Raw genomic sequence first — 13510 nt, forward strand, 5'->3', positions numbered from 1 at the left:
ATATACTAAAGAATTATTACAGAGTGTTAACATTCATACACCACACCCACAATGTTCCATCTAATTAATCATTAAACCTGTTCTTGCATGTATCTTGATTGACACATACCTTTATATTTATGTTTAAACTCGTCAATTCTATTACTATTTTTTATGTCCACACTTAAATTATTCCATAGTTTTACCCCACTTATGGAAATACAAAATCTTTTTTTGGTTGTACGTATAGCATGAATTTTTAAATTTAACTGACCCCTTAAATTGTATCCCCCTTCCCTTTCATTAAATAGTTTTTGAATTCCACCAGGTAATAAATTGTCCCTGGCTTTACACATAAACAAAGCAGTTTTATATCCCACTAAATCGAATAATTTTAACAATTTAGACTGTATGAAAGCTCCATTGGTGTGATCCCTGTATCCCATCTTATGCACAATTCTTATCGCTCTTTTTTGTAATATATACAATGGTTGAAGTGAGCTTTTGTATGTGTTTCCCCAGTTTTCAACGCCATACTCTAAGTATGGTAAAATCAATGAAGAATACAAAATACGTAGTGCTTTCCCATCCAAAATATATCTAACCCTTGCCAATATCGATATGTTTTTTGCTATTTGTTATAAGTTTTAATGATGGTCTATTCATGGCTAAGCAGTCTCTGGTGTGTGCACTGATAGATCTGTTGATACAACACATTTCACCCTGAGGTTACTAAAATGTTTAGTTTAGTTTTACTTTAGAGGACAACAAATATAAACATTGACTGTGTGTTTCAGTGTAACCCGTAACTACCTGGACTGGCTGACAAGCATGCCGTGGGGTACCAACAGTGAGGAGAACTTATCACTGGAGAGAGCCAAAGAGGTTCTGGAAGAAGACCACTATGGAATGGATGATGTTAAGAAACGCATATTGGTTAGCAAATGCACCCCCACCCACACATACACATTCTATTTAAAAAGTATAAGAAAAAACTTTTATTTACTTTTTATAACCCCAGTGGCAAAGTTCAGGTACATACATCCACATGTCAGAAGCTGGAGGTTTAACCTGTACTTACTTGTTTTTGTGCAGGAGTTTATAGCAGTGAGCCAGTTGCGTGGCTCCATTCAGGGGAAGATCCTGTGTTTCTATGGTCCTCCAGGTGTAGGAAAGACCTCCATCGCACGCTCCATAGCCAGAGCCCTGAACAGACAGTACTTCAGGTTCAGCGTGGGAGGCATGACCGATGTGGCTGAGATTAAAGGACACAGGTGTGGAAGTCTGTACTGGCATTATTACTGAGGGATGTTATGATAACTTACATTGTTAGTATCCTTTACAGAGCTTTGTCTCTCGTATGGGGAAGGAATAGGTTAACACAATCTGAATAGGGATAGCTAATGTTAGAGCTTACTGCACTTACAATGTGATGGGTTGCAACTGGAGATGCACTGATAATGGAATTTCAGGACAGATAACGATAACTAATAATTATGTTTAACGTGGGCGAGGCTATTATGATAACTAATAATACTGGGCCATAATCACCAACATGTGAGTGTTTTCTTACATTTCTTTGTAGGTTGTTCTTATGAAAAGTCTATGTCTGATTCATGAACACGTCCTAAACTGCAGAATTGTTTGCACTTGTGTTCTTATATTGATGAATCCCATGGTAAATGGTCTTTTACTTGTATAGCGCCTTTCTATGCTTTACAGCACACTCAAAGTGCTTTCACATTACTTGGCCATTCACCCACTCGCACTCACAAACACTCACACATTCACACACCGGTGTTATCACCGGGAGCAACTGGGGTTCAGCGTCTTGCTCAAGGACACCTCGACATGTTGACTGGACAAGCCGGGAATCAAACTTGTAATCCTCCTGTTAGGAAACGACCTGCTCTACCTCCTGAGCCACAGCTGCCCCCCATGTGCTCAGAAGTTGAAAGCTCATGCCAGTTGTTCCTTATTTGCATAAATTAACATGGGATGCTCTTACTCGTTCAGTGAACACTGTATAAGTTGTGCCGTCAGCTGAGCGAGCCTCCATACACTTACACACTGGCCAAAATATCTGAGAGACACTTAAAGAAATTAGAAATACAGATAGGCACTTAAATGTGTTTGGTTTTAAATGTATGCATGTCAAATATTCATACTGGAAAAGTTAAATTAATTTTAAAACCTTGATTTTTAAACAAGCAATTAATTGCTTGCTGCAATTTTTAGTCTAGTGTTTGTTTGAAAAGACCATAATGCTTTGTAAAATAATGGGGAAAAACATTAAAGAAATACTAAAAATGATCATCACCTTTATTTATTCAGGTAAAGAGCAGTTGAGAGCCAGCTCTCATTCTCAGTGGTGCCCTGACAAACAGTTAACACCATGAATCATATAAAATCAGCATCAAAAATCCAAAATCACAAACGCGTGTTAAAAACAAAATGTATACACAAAATCTACATAAGCAAAGTCATGTTAAAATGCAGTGTCCAAAACATCGGTTACACTCACATTTAAACTTTAAAGTACTTTATAAAAGCAGTTTAAATTGACTTCTTAGTGACGGACTGGCTCCAGAGGCCAGTAGGACCACCTGAGCTACTGAAAAGGTCCACAGAGGTTTACAGGAGAAATAGTTGGACGCCAAAGTTTGGAAGAATGAAGAAAAGGACCAGATATGTCTATATTTAGCTAAATGACAAAAGCTGTTATTGTAGTTTAAACCTTACAATATTATGACTAGAGGATACCTGATAGACTAGTGGTTAGGGCACAGTGCTCAGCGTGCCAAACACGTGCCAAATATGAACATGGCAACCCCTAACAGGAAAAAGCCAAAAGGGACATTCAATATTACAGTGGTGTGAAAAAGTGTTTGCCCCCTTACTGATTTCTTATCTTTTTGCATGTTTGTCACACTGTAATGTTTCAGATCATCAAACAAATTTAAATATTAGTCAAAGATAACACAAGTAAACACATCATGCAGTTTTTAAATGAAGGTTTTTATTATTAAGGGAAAACAAAATCCAAAACTATATAGCCCTGTGTGAACAAGTGTTTGCCCCCTAAACCTAATAACTGGTTGGGCCACCCTTAGCAGCAACAACTGCAATCAAGCGTTTTCGATAACTTGCCATGAGTCTTCCACAGCGCTGTGGAGGAATTTTGGCCCACTCATCTTGGCAGAATTGTTGTAAGTCAGCCACATTGGAAGGTTTTCGGGCATGAACTGCCTTTTTAAGGTCATGCCACAGCATCTCAATTGGATTCAGGTCAGGACTTTGACTAGGCCACTCCAAAGTCTTCATTTTGTTTTTCTTCAGCCATTCAGAAGTGGACTTGCTGATGTGCTTTGGATCATTGTCCTGCTGCAGAACCCAAGTTCGCTTCAGCTTGAGGTCACAAACGGATGGCCGGACATTCTCCTTCAGGATATTTTGGTACACAGCAGAATTCATGGTTCCACTTATCACAGCATGTCTTCCAGGGCCTGAAGCAGCAAAACAGCCCCAGACCATCACACTACCACCACCATATTTTACTGTTGGTATGATGTTCTTTTTCTGAAATGCGGTGTTACATATACGCCACACATAATGGGACACACACCTTCCAAAAAGTTCAACTTGTGTCTCTTCTGTCCACAGACTATTATCCCAAAAGTCTTGGGGATCATCAAGATGTTTTCTGGCAAAACTGAGACGAGCCTTTATGTTCTTTTTGCTCAGCAGTGGTTTTCGTCTTGGAACTCTGCCATGCAAACCATTTTTGCCCAGTCTCTTTCTTATGGTGGAGTCATGAACACTCACCTTAACTGAGGCAAGTGAGGCCTGCAGTTCTTTGGATGTTGTTGTGGGGTCTTTTGTGACCTCTTGGATGAGTTGTCGCTGCGCTCTTGGGGTAATTTTGGTCGGCCGGCCACTCCTGGGAAGGTTCTCCACTGTTCCATGTTTTCGCCATTTGTGGATAATGGCTCTCACTGTGGTTCGCTGCAGTCCCAAAGCTTTAGAAATGGCTTTATAACCTTTTCCAAACTGATAGAGCTCAATTATTCTCTTTCTCATTTGGTTTTGAATTTCTTTGGATCTCGGCATGATGTCTAGCTTTTGAGGATCTTTTGGTCTACTTCACTTTGTCAGGCAGGTCCTATTTAAGTGATTTCTTGATTGCGAACAGGTGTGGCAGTAATCAGGCCTGGGTGTGGCTAGAGAAATTGAACTCAGGTGCGATAAACCAGTGTTTTGACAGGGGGGCAAACACTTGTTCACACAGGGCTATATAGTTTTGGATTTTGTTTTCCCTTAATAATAAAAACCTTCATTTAAAAACTGCATGATGTGTTGACTTGTGTTATCTTTGACTAATATATAAATTTGTTTGACAATCTGAAACATTACAGTGTGACAAACATGCAAAAAGATAAGAAATCAGTAAGGGGGCAAACACTTTTTCACACCACTGTATATGACTAGACCTGGAAAAAACTGAAAAACCAATTATTTCACACAAACATGTCATCACTGGGATGTGCATAAGTGTGCTGCTGAATGTGTGTAGATGCTGTTCTTACCTAAGAGCATATCTCAGATAAGAAAACGGTTGTGGATGCCAGACTCTTTGTGAAACCTTCGTAAGTGGGTTTTACTGACAATTTAGTTCTTAAGAACGGTTGGTGAATGAGACCCATTAATCTTAAAAATTAGACTCAAAAATTGGCTATAAATTTAGATTGACACATTTAATAATACAACACCAATATTTAGATAGCCTTCATCTGTTATTGTAATCATGTTTTTAATAACCTTATAGCAGAGGCTCGTGTTTATTGTGCGTCTAAGCTGCATAAACTTAAAACAACTTTGTATACTGATTAACGGTTAAATAAAGCCCTTGGACTCAATGGTTCAGAAAGGCTGTGGGTCTTTCACACTTAACTCTGCTGCTGTTGTGAATCTCACAGCTGGACAGGTACCGCTTAGCAGAGTGTGGGGCCTACAAGAACTGAACAATTTTCAGCATAAACATTTCACATCAGCTTGAATAAAAAAAATCAGATCTGCTGTGGTCTCTGCTCTGAAGTAACACTTCTGGCAATAACAGCTCAAGTTTTTTTTTATTTAGTAGCCACCATTATATTGTGGATCTCTAGATGCAGCTTGAGGAAATATGGAGGAATTATTTTTTTAAATGCATTTTTGTGTGTGTGTCCAGGAGGACGTATGTCGGAGCAATGCCTGGGAAGATCATCCAGTGTTTGAAGAAGACCAAGACAGAGAACCCCCTGGTGCTAATAGATGAGGTCAGTTTGATGCTGCTGCTTCTGTAGTTGGTGTCTGTTGAGTTCAGTATAAATCCATATCAGGTTAACGTTAATACAGTCAGGGAAAAAATGATTTGAACCCCAGCTGATTTTGTAAGTTTGCCCACTAACAAAAAAATGATCAGTCTACAATTTCAATGGTAGGTTTATGTGAACAGTGAGAGACACAACAATAACAAAAAAATCCAGAAAAATGCATTACAAAAAAAGTTATACATTAATTTGCATTTTCATGAATGAAATAAGTATTTGATCCCCTATCAGTCAGCAAGATCTCTGGCTCCCAGGTGTATTTTATACAGGTAACGAGCTGACATTGGGAGCCAAATCACAAAATCAGCTGGGGTTCAAATCATTTTTTCCCTGACTGTATCTCTGAAGGAAATCTGCTGGTGTAGTGTTTACTCTCTGCAGTATACACTGACACAATACTAAAAGTCAAACAGTCTATATATAAAGAAGCTGTCAGGGTCCTAGGCAATTAACTTAAAAGCTGCCTTTGTATTATACTTCCTAGATACAGTATTGTCTGGGTAAATCACATTAAATTCTACAGTGTTTATTCATAGCTTAGCATCTTCCCCACTTCAATATAAATGCTGTTTTAATTATGTAATTTGAAGAAAAAAACAACGGTTATAGCACCAACTAGTGCAGTTACACCAAATTTTGCATGGGGAATCAACAATTCAACCTCGGGGTCCTGGTAAAATTTCATACGATGGAGTTTTTTTAAAATGAGATCCATCCTTTTTCCAAAAACAACACTGTAGTATCAATGTCAGTTTGCACATGGCTTTGAGTTTCATCATAGCCTGTTAGGTTGTACCATTTAGTTTATCCTTATTACTTGAATTCAGTCATCACATTGTATTTATTCGGTGTTTATTCTATTTTAGTTTCTTAAATGGTATGGGCATTCAACATTAGGTGAGAAAGAAACAGTATTTTGATTTTTCTGTATATTCTGCACATATAGTGAATTGACAATAAAAATCTTTGATTGATGTTGTAAGGAGCATGGCTGGCAAACTAGGTATTAAATCAAACATGTGGTAATTGTTGACAGTGAGCTTCCGGGGAGTGTTTTGTTATCCTGAGTCAAGAAGCCACAGACTAGTTCAAAAGGTTTGTTTAAAACTGGTCCAGTTTGTGAACATTTTTATATTCTCAAAGAGACATTGGCAGGTGGTGTTCGTAGATCCAGCTAACGTCTTTAGTTCTGTACCATACAGCCTACTGTGGGAAGCACTGGCTTATTTTGAAGTACAGATGTGGCTAAAGAACTGCTGAGATCATTTTCAGGATGTCCAGATATGCTAAAGAACACGGTAAACTGCAGCACAGCAGCAACCAGAGATGTGCATCATGTTTGGATGCACAATCTCACACGTAGTTTTTACAATGGAGGTTATTATCAGGGCTTCTAGGTGGTTTGTAGGTGAAGAGAAGCTTCGGTCAGGACAACAGGTATTAGTAGAATATTAAAGCACATAAAAAGTCCTGTGTACTGTGCACATTACCAACACATTGTAGTCACCTCTAGACATGCCCTAGGCCACCCTAGTTAAAATACTAGAACCGCCTTTGTGATGGAAAATACTTTAATAAAAGTAAACTCCCTTTATACTACACTACTGGAAGAGAGAAACCAACTTAAGTCTTCTTGCATTTCAAAAATTGGTCTTAAAGCAGCTATAATTTATGTTTTATCTTAACGATAGATCAAATGTATAATATGAAATGAAGCCAGTTAGGATCATCACCAGCTGTATTTCCTCTGCCTTGTGTTTTGGCTAGAGAAGGTGGCAGAGAGCCATAGCAAACCAAGAGATATGATGGACATTATGAGTTCTCTGTGCATGTTCTTGTGGTCTGGAAAGATGAGTATGAAGTCATTGTCCATTGTCTTTGTGAGGTCCCTTACATAGATTTTCCCAGTAGAGTGGAGCTGTCAGTCTCAGACTGTGGGAGGAGCAAAACAATGGTGCTTACATGGAGCTATACTGTGGCAGACTTGTGATTCTATTTATTTCTCTAGTAGATTTATGGATGTGTGTGTGATGGGTGTAAAATGTAAGGCAGAGTGTCTTGTTTCTTTGTCTCACTTGATAATAAAGCCTGAACGGAGAAGTGGTTGTCTTGTGAGAACCTTTCAGAACCTTCCCCAGAGCAAACTGAAGGCATTTCACCAGGTAGCTAAAATGGTTTCATGACAGGGTTAATATTGATGATGATTTGTCTTTCTCCTACATGTTATTACCAGGTGGATAAAATGGGTCGTGGTTACCAGGGTGATCCATCATCTGCACTGCTGGAACTTCTGGACCCTGAACAGAACGCCAATTTCCTCGACCACTATCTGGATGTTCCAGTAGATCTGTCAAAGGTCAGAGTTTGTGCTATGCATAGCTCCACAGTTTCAGTGAAAAAGTATACATAAATGCGGTTTTTATAAGTCCTGCACATTTCTGTCTGCTCCTATAAAGGTTTTGTTTATCTGCACGGCCAATGTGGTCGACACCATCCCAGAGCCTCTCAGAGACAGGATGGAGATGATCAATATATCTGGATATGTTGCCCAGGAGAAGCTGGCTATTGCTGAGGTAATGCCAGATTCTACCACCAGACTGTACTTAGCTAATGTCTTTTCAGCCACTAGAGAATATAATAAGACTGAAAACAAACTCACGCCAGAAACCAGTCCATACAGTAGCAGTGCCCCTCCTGTTGTGTTTTCTAAAGATAGAGCGAGAACTACAGATGTCTGATTGTGACAAACTGCACAAAAGGCCGGCCATATATCATATTAATACAAAGGTCAAATCATGCCCATCTTGGGTTGCCAGTGTTGCCAAAACAGACACACTAGCTTTAAATACTAACGCATCCAGAAGGAAGAATGGGACATCTAAATCAAGTTAAAGTTCTCTGGCTGCTTTGTAACGCTCCTCATCTCAAAAAGCCAAACCAATGTTATGCTTTCTTGTAGGGGTGCACCGAACTTTCGGCCACCGAAAATTTTCGGCCGAAAAGGCCATTTTTATTTTGGGCCGGAATTAAAAAAAAAACACGCTGAAAATGCCCCGCCCCGCCCATCCTCGCGCAGCACAGGTTAGGTTTCACTCACGCTGGAGCTGCTATATCACGTGTCTCCCCATCAACGACAAAGTGGGCCGGGCTCCAGGCAGCAGGGCCTCACTCACATTCAGAGGAGGAGCTGCAGGGGATGGCTCAGCGGGAGGTTTTGGCGTCCCGTAGAAATTATCTGAGGGCAGAGTGGCACAGCACCTTTGTGTTAGAGGCCACTTGTATGATGAAGGAGAGACTTCAGGTGATGCAACGCACTGTCTGTCAGGCAGAGCGCAGGTCCACTGCTAGCAGGCAACGAGTCAACACAGGATTACTTTTCAAAATGCAACACATACAGTACACTTAGCTTAGCCAAGCCTCTGGGCTAGTGAATGTCATGGCCAATGCAAATGAGAATCAGAATCAGAATCAGCTTTATTGGCCAGGTGTGTCGGACACACAAGGAATTTGAGTCTGGTACAGCGGCTCTCAATGTGTACATACATATCAACAAGCAAGGGAATGTGCATTAGGAGAAGAGATTAAAATAATTTGAGTAAAGTACTTATAAATAGAGACTTGTATATATATATATATGTATATATATATACACACACACACACACACGCATACATACACAACTATAGAGTAAGCGTGTTTTAAAAATTTGAAGTTTTTAAAAGAAGCCATTTTCGGTTTCGTTTTGGTTTTCAGCCAAGTGCATCATAAGTTTTCGGCCCAGAATTTTCATTTCGGTGCACTTTCTTGCAATCATACTATATGATACAGCCAGTCCTGAGGACTCGGAGAAATGCAGGACTCAGTCTTCGAAAAGTAAATAATTTAATGAATACTGAAATGAGGAGTAGATGGGGGCTGGACGCAGAGATACTTCAGTGGCTCTCAGGCAGCTGGGGACACTGGGTTGACTGGGCCACTAGAGGAGGCTGAGGTCCAGTGCTGGGGGGAAGAAATCACAAGCACACGCACATTACCTACTTCTCAGGAGAGCTCTCTGACGGAGGAAACAGTTCAGACCTTGCACAAAATCAGAACGGCTGAAGCCAACCAGGTTACAGAGAAATCAAACAGTTCATAACACAAAGTAACAATCAAAATCAGAATGGCAGAAACCACAAAGTCACTGGTAAATCAGGTATTCCACTCTCGCAGACTAAATAGTTCATGGCAACTGGAGGCAATCGAACTCAGAATAGCAGTTAATCCGTCACAAAATAGCTCAAGCACAATGCCAACATGCAAATTTACCAGCAGGATGATGAGAGATCATCTGGTGATGAGGACAAACCAACGCTCCTCTTAAGTACTGCCCTGCTGATTGAGAGCAAGTGTGCCTTGCCGCCGAGAGTGCGCTCCCACACGTGCACATGGGCGGAGTTGCTGGCAGTGCCCGTGCCTGCTGACAAGGTGCTGGGAATGGCCTGATTCACGGACGTAACACTTGAATTTCCATTTCTCTGTGTCTTGTCTAGCGTTACCTTGTCCCTCAACTCCGCTCTCTGTGTGGTCTGACTGAAGATAAGGCCTCTATCTCATCTGATGCCCTCAATGTACTCATGAGGCAGTACTGCAGGGAGTCCGGAGTCAGGAACCTGCAGAAACAAGTGGAAAAGGTAAAATATAGAAAAACTGTGTTCTGTTTTTGGTAGGGAAGTAATATCACTGCAGCTCAAGCAGGTGCCAGACTCCCAGGGGAAAATCACCAAGTTACTCGAGACTAAAAAACATTCAGTTTGTGAATGTCGGCAGAGAAATAAGAGTGGGTCCTGCACGTCCACAAAACATTTTGTGAAGTCGTTTTGCATGGTCAGGTCACAAAAAACACCCAATACTGGCAGTTCCTGGATCCAAAATAGTAAGTTTATTAGCTTAAATTATTGATATGAATAAATAAATAACTGGGAGCTGGACAACACACTCTCAAAACTACAAATTCATTACAGGGCAGATACTAAGTACTACTTTGTACCTGTATGTCCCTGTTTGACAGTTTATGAATGCACTTATTAAATAAGTTAAAACTCTGGCAAACAGGAGACAATGAGGAACTTAGTGGACCCACTTTGATGTCTATGAACAGTTTAACTGACCCACAGTAACACACAGCAAATAGAAACTACACACACTTTAAAAAGAACTGCCGTGTTCAATAGGATTGATGATGGGTCAGGTGTTTGAACTGTTTTTGTGTGATGTATTTCTCTGGATTGGTGGAGTTCTAGTTGGAACTAGTGAGCTTGTGTTGTTTAGGTGGATTGTGTGGAGCGTTTTACACTTTAATACACTTGAAGCTAAAAAATAAGCTTGAAGTGGCAGCTACCTGCTGGAGGGACCCGCCAGCCGACACACAGGCGGTGCAGGCAGCTTATTGGTTGCATGACACACATGTCTCAAAATACAGAACTGTAGTGGAATGGGATCGGGTCTAATCTGACCCATACCGATCCTGTGAAAAATGGCTGGATTCGTGCTCATACGGATACCTAGTATCGGATCGGGACAAGTCTATACTGTACTAGAGCTCACACCCATTCGGCTACTCAGAACAAGGATTTTGCGTTTAATCAGCAAAAATTCTTGATGTAAGAAAAAGTGAATCCTACTGTCATGTCAGCTACTGTATGTTCACATTACACTCCATAATGCTCAGTTCCAATGTTTTGTGTTAATGGTTCACGTTCTGTAAGTGAAATGTGTCCAACTTGATTTGAACACCATGGAGGTCATAAACTTCCACGCATGTGCAGATCTAAATGAAATGTGAGCCACATGCATACAAGAATAACAACAATATCGTCATTTGTGCAGCGGTCGGTTATGGTATTTTCTTCCAGTTTGGCTTGATCATAAATGTCCGACAGCTCTGAAACGTCCTTGTCTCTCCCCAGACCCTCATTGCTATTGTTGCTCTCCTCCATTATTTTTAACATTCTGTGAGGGGCCAACAATGAATGATGATGACAGGTAGAGGAGAGAGATGCTGGAGTAAAACCACATGAATTCTGATCTGACTGTTCTGACAGTGCTTGCATAGTCAATTTTCTGATCTGGATCAGATCTAGGAGCACATATGGAAGTGGCCTAGATTTGACTTGGAAAAAATACAATTTGGTTTGTCCAAACATCTGTGAAAGGATCTGATCTAAGTCACCTGCAAGGAAAAACATGAGATTTGAGTCACTTCGGCGTGTAGTGTGAACATACAGTAGCTATGAAGGACCATCAGAGACTGCTGATGTGTGAAGTGGGTGGGCGGATGGAGCAGACTGATGCAGGACAGAAGGGAACCTTAAATCTTTCATCTGTCTGTCAGGTTTTCCGTAAGGTGGCATTCTGCATTGTCAGCAGCAAACAGACCACAGTGACTGTTACACCTGACAACCTGCAGGAGTATGTGGGTAAACCGCTGTTCACAGTTGATCGAATGTATGATGTCACCCCACCAGGAGTGGTTATGGGGCTGGCATGGACTGCAATGGGTAAGAAACACACACACACAGACAAACCACTGGAAACTGTAACAGACTGAAGATGTGCCTGCATGTTACCCTGTGTGTAGGAGGGTCGACAATATTCATAGAGACCTCTCTACGCCGTCCCCCTGGAGGAGCGGACTCTAAAGGAGAAGGGTCACTGGAGGTTACAGGTCTGTAAGGAAGGTCTCTAACTTTAATCAAACACTGCCAAGCATCAGTCTGATATCTTTGCCAGATGTTCAGCAGAAAGCGTCTTAAAGGTGTTGATGCTCCTGTGCAGGTCAACTGGGTGATGTTATGAAAGAAAGTGCAAAAATTGCCTCAACTTTTGCGAGAGCCTTTCTGATGACCCAGGAACCAGAAAATCACTTTTTGGTCAACTCCCACTTGCATTTGCATGTCCCTGAGGTAAACATAGTATACCGTACTGGAAACAAATGACTTGGTAATTACTATTGCTTAAGATTTTAATTCTTTTATTTAATGTTTATTAGCTGCTGGACACATTTTATTTGTGTAACGTTTTCATAACTGCAGTGCCACTGTGTGTAGATTTGAAACTGTCCTGTACTAGTAGTGCAGGTACCCTAACAGTAGCACACAGACACTGTGGCTGGCAGCAGTGCTCACTACCTCCACCAAGGAGTTGTATTTGGTTCTCTGTGTGTGCATTTGTTGCTTAGCAGGGTTACGGACGAATGGCTGGATTGATCATAAGCATACTTGGTGCAGACATTGATAGCGACAACCCTAGAAATGATTTGAATTTGACTGGAGAAGGTCAAAGGTCAAGGTCACAAAAAATAACGAAATTCACAAAAAACCCATCTTCGCCATGGGGCAAAATCATTTGAAATTGGACACACATTTGTAGTTTCATCTGATGATCTGACAGATCTGGAAAACCCTGTTTAACACACATAAAAGATGATCCAGATCCAATCTGGATCAAGAATTTTAGGACACATTTTGTTTGGGATCTCATTTTTCATAAGGGATTTATTTGCATGAGTGAACGCTGTGCCTAGGACTCTTGTTCCTGTTTCTCTTTAACTGTTGCTTGTTTCTAGGGTGCAACTCCTAAAGATGGACCAAGCGCCGGCTGCACTATTGTCACAGCGCTGTTGTCCCTTGCAACCAACCGTGCAGTGCGTCAGAATGTAGCCATGACTGGAGAGGTGTCACTGACTGGCAAAATACTTCCAGTAGGAGGAATCAAAGAGAAAACTATTGCTGTAAGGGCAAGATCCCCACACACACGGGTCAAGGTCAAAGTGTTTATTTGTCATATGCACAGTTAGGAAACGTGTTTCCCCGTACAATGAAATTCTTACTTTGCCGTCCACATGAATGCCACAAAATACAAATGAAATATAAAGTAGATAAATAAGTAACACAAAATCTAAGGCACTTGAAGCAGCAAATGCAGCAATATAATAAGAAATATATAAGAATATAATAGAGAATGTATGCTGCATGGGAGCAGCATGTGCAGCAGTCAACAGTCAATGTGCAAACTGAGAATGTAAACAGTACATGACGTATTTCCTGGTAATAAACTCCTCAGCTGTTTAGGAATCTGATGGCAGAGGGAAAGAAAGAGTTTTTCAGTCTAGTGGTCCTACA

At 40.8% G+C, this 13510-nt stretch overlaps 1 protein-coding gene across 1 annotated transcript in view; it reads left to right on the forward strand.

Moving 5' to 3' along the window:
• The window catches only part of LOC109972174 (lon protease homolog, mitochondrial-like), a 28944-nt gene that overhangs the window by 12111 nt on the left and 3323 nt on the right, over positions 1 to 13510 (forward strand). The window contains exons 11-20 of the mRNA XM_020620874.1: positions 777 to 915; positions 1075 to 1253; positions 5207 to 5294; positions 7582 to 7704; positions 7805 to 7921; positions 9881 to 10021; positions 11722 to 11887; positions 11968 to 12054; positions 12165 to 12292; positions 12955 to 13119. Of these exons, the coding sequence (XP_020476530.1) occupies positions 777 to 915; positions 1075 to 1253; positions 5207 to 5294; positions 7582 to 7704; positions 7805 to 7921; positions 9881 to 10021; positions 11722 to 11887; positions 11968 to 12054; positions 12165 to 12292; positions 12955 to 13119 (1333 nt within the window). The remainder of the gene's footprint in view (positions 1 to 776; positions 916 to 1074; positions 1254 to 5206; positions 5295 to 7581; positions 7705 to 7804; positions 7922 to 9880; positions 10022 to 11721; positions 11888 to 11967; positions 12055 to 12164; positions 12293 to 12954; positions 13120 to 13510) is intronic.

Source organism: Monopterus albus, unplaced genomic scaffold (genome assembly GCF_001952655.1).
Source record: "Monopterus albus unplaced genomic scaffold, M_albus_1.0 scaffold250.1, whole genome shotgun sequence".
NCBI classification, from domain to species: Eukaryota; Metazoa; Chordata; class Actinopteri; order Synbranchiformes; family Synbranchidae; genus Monopterus; species Monopterus albus.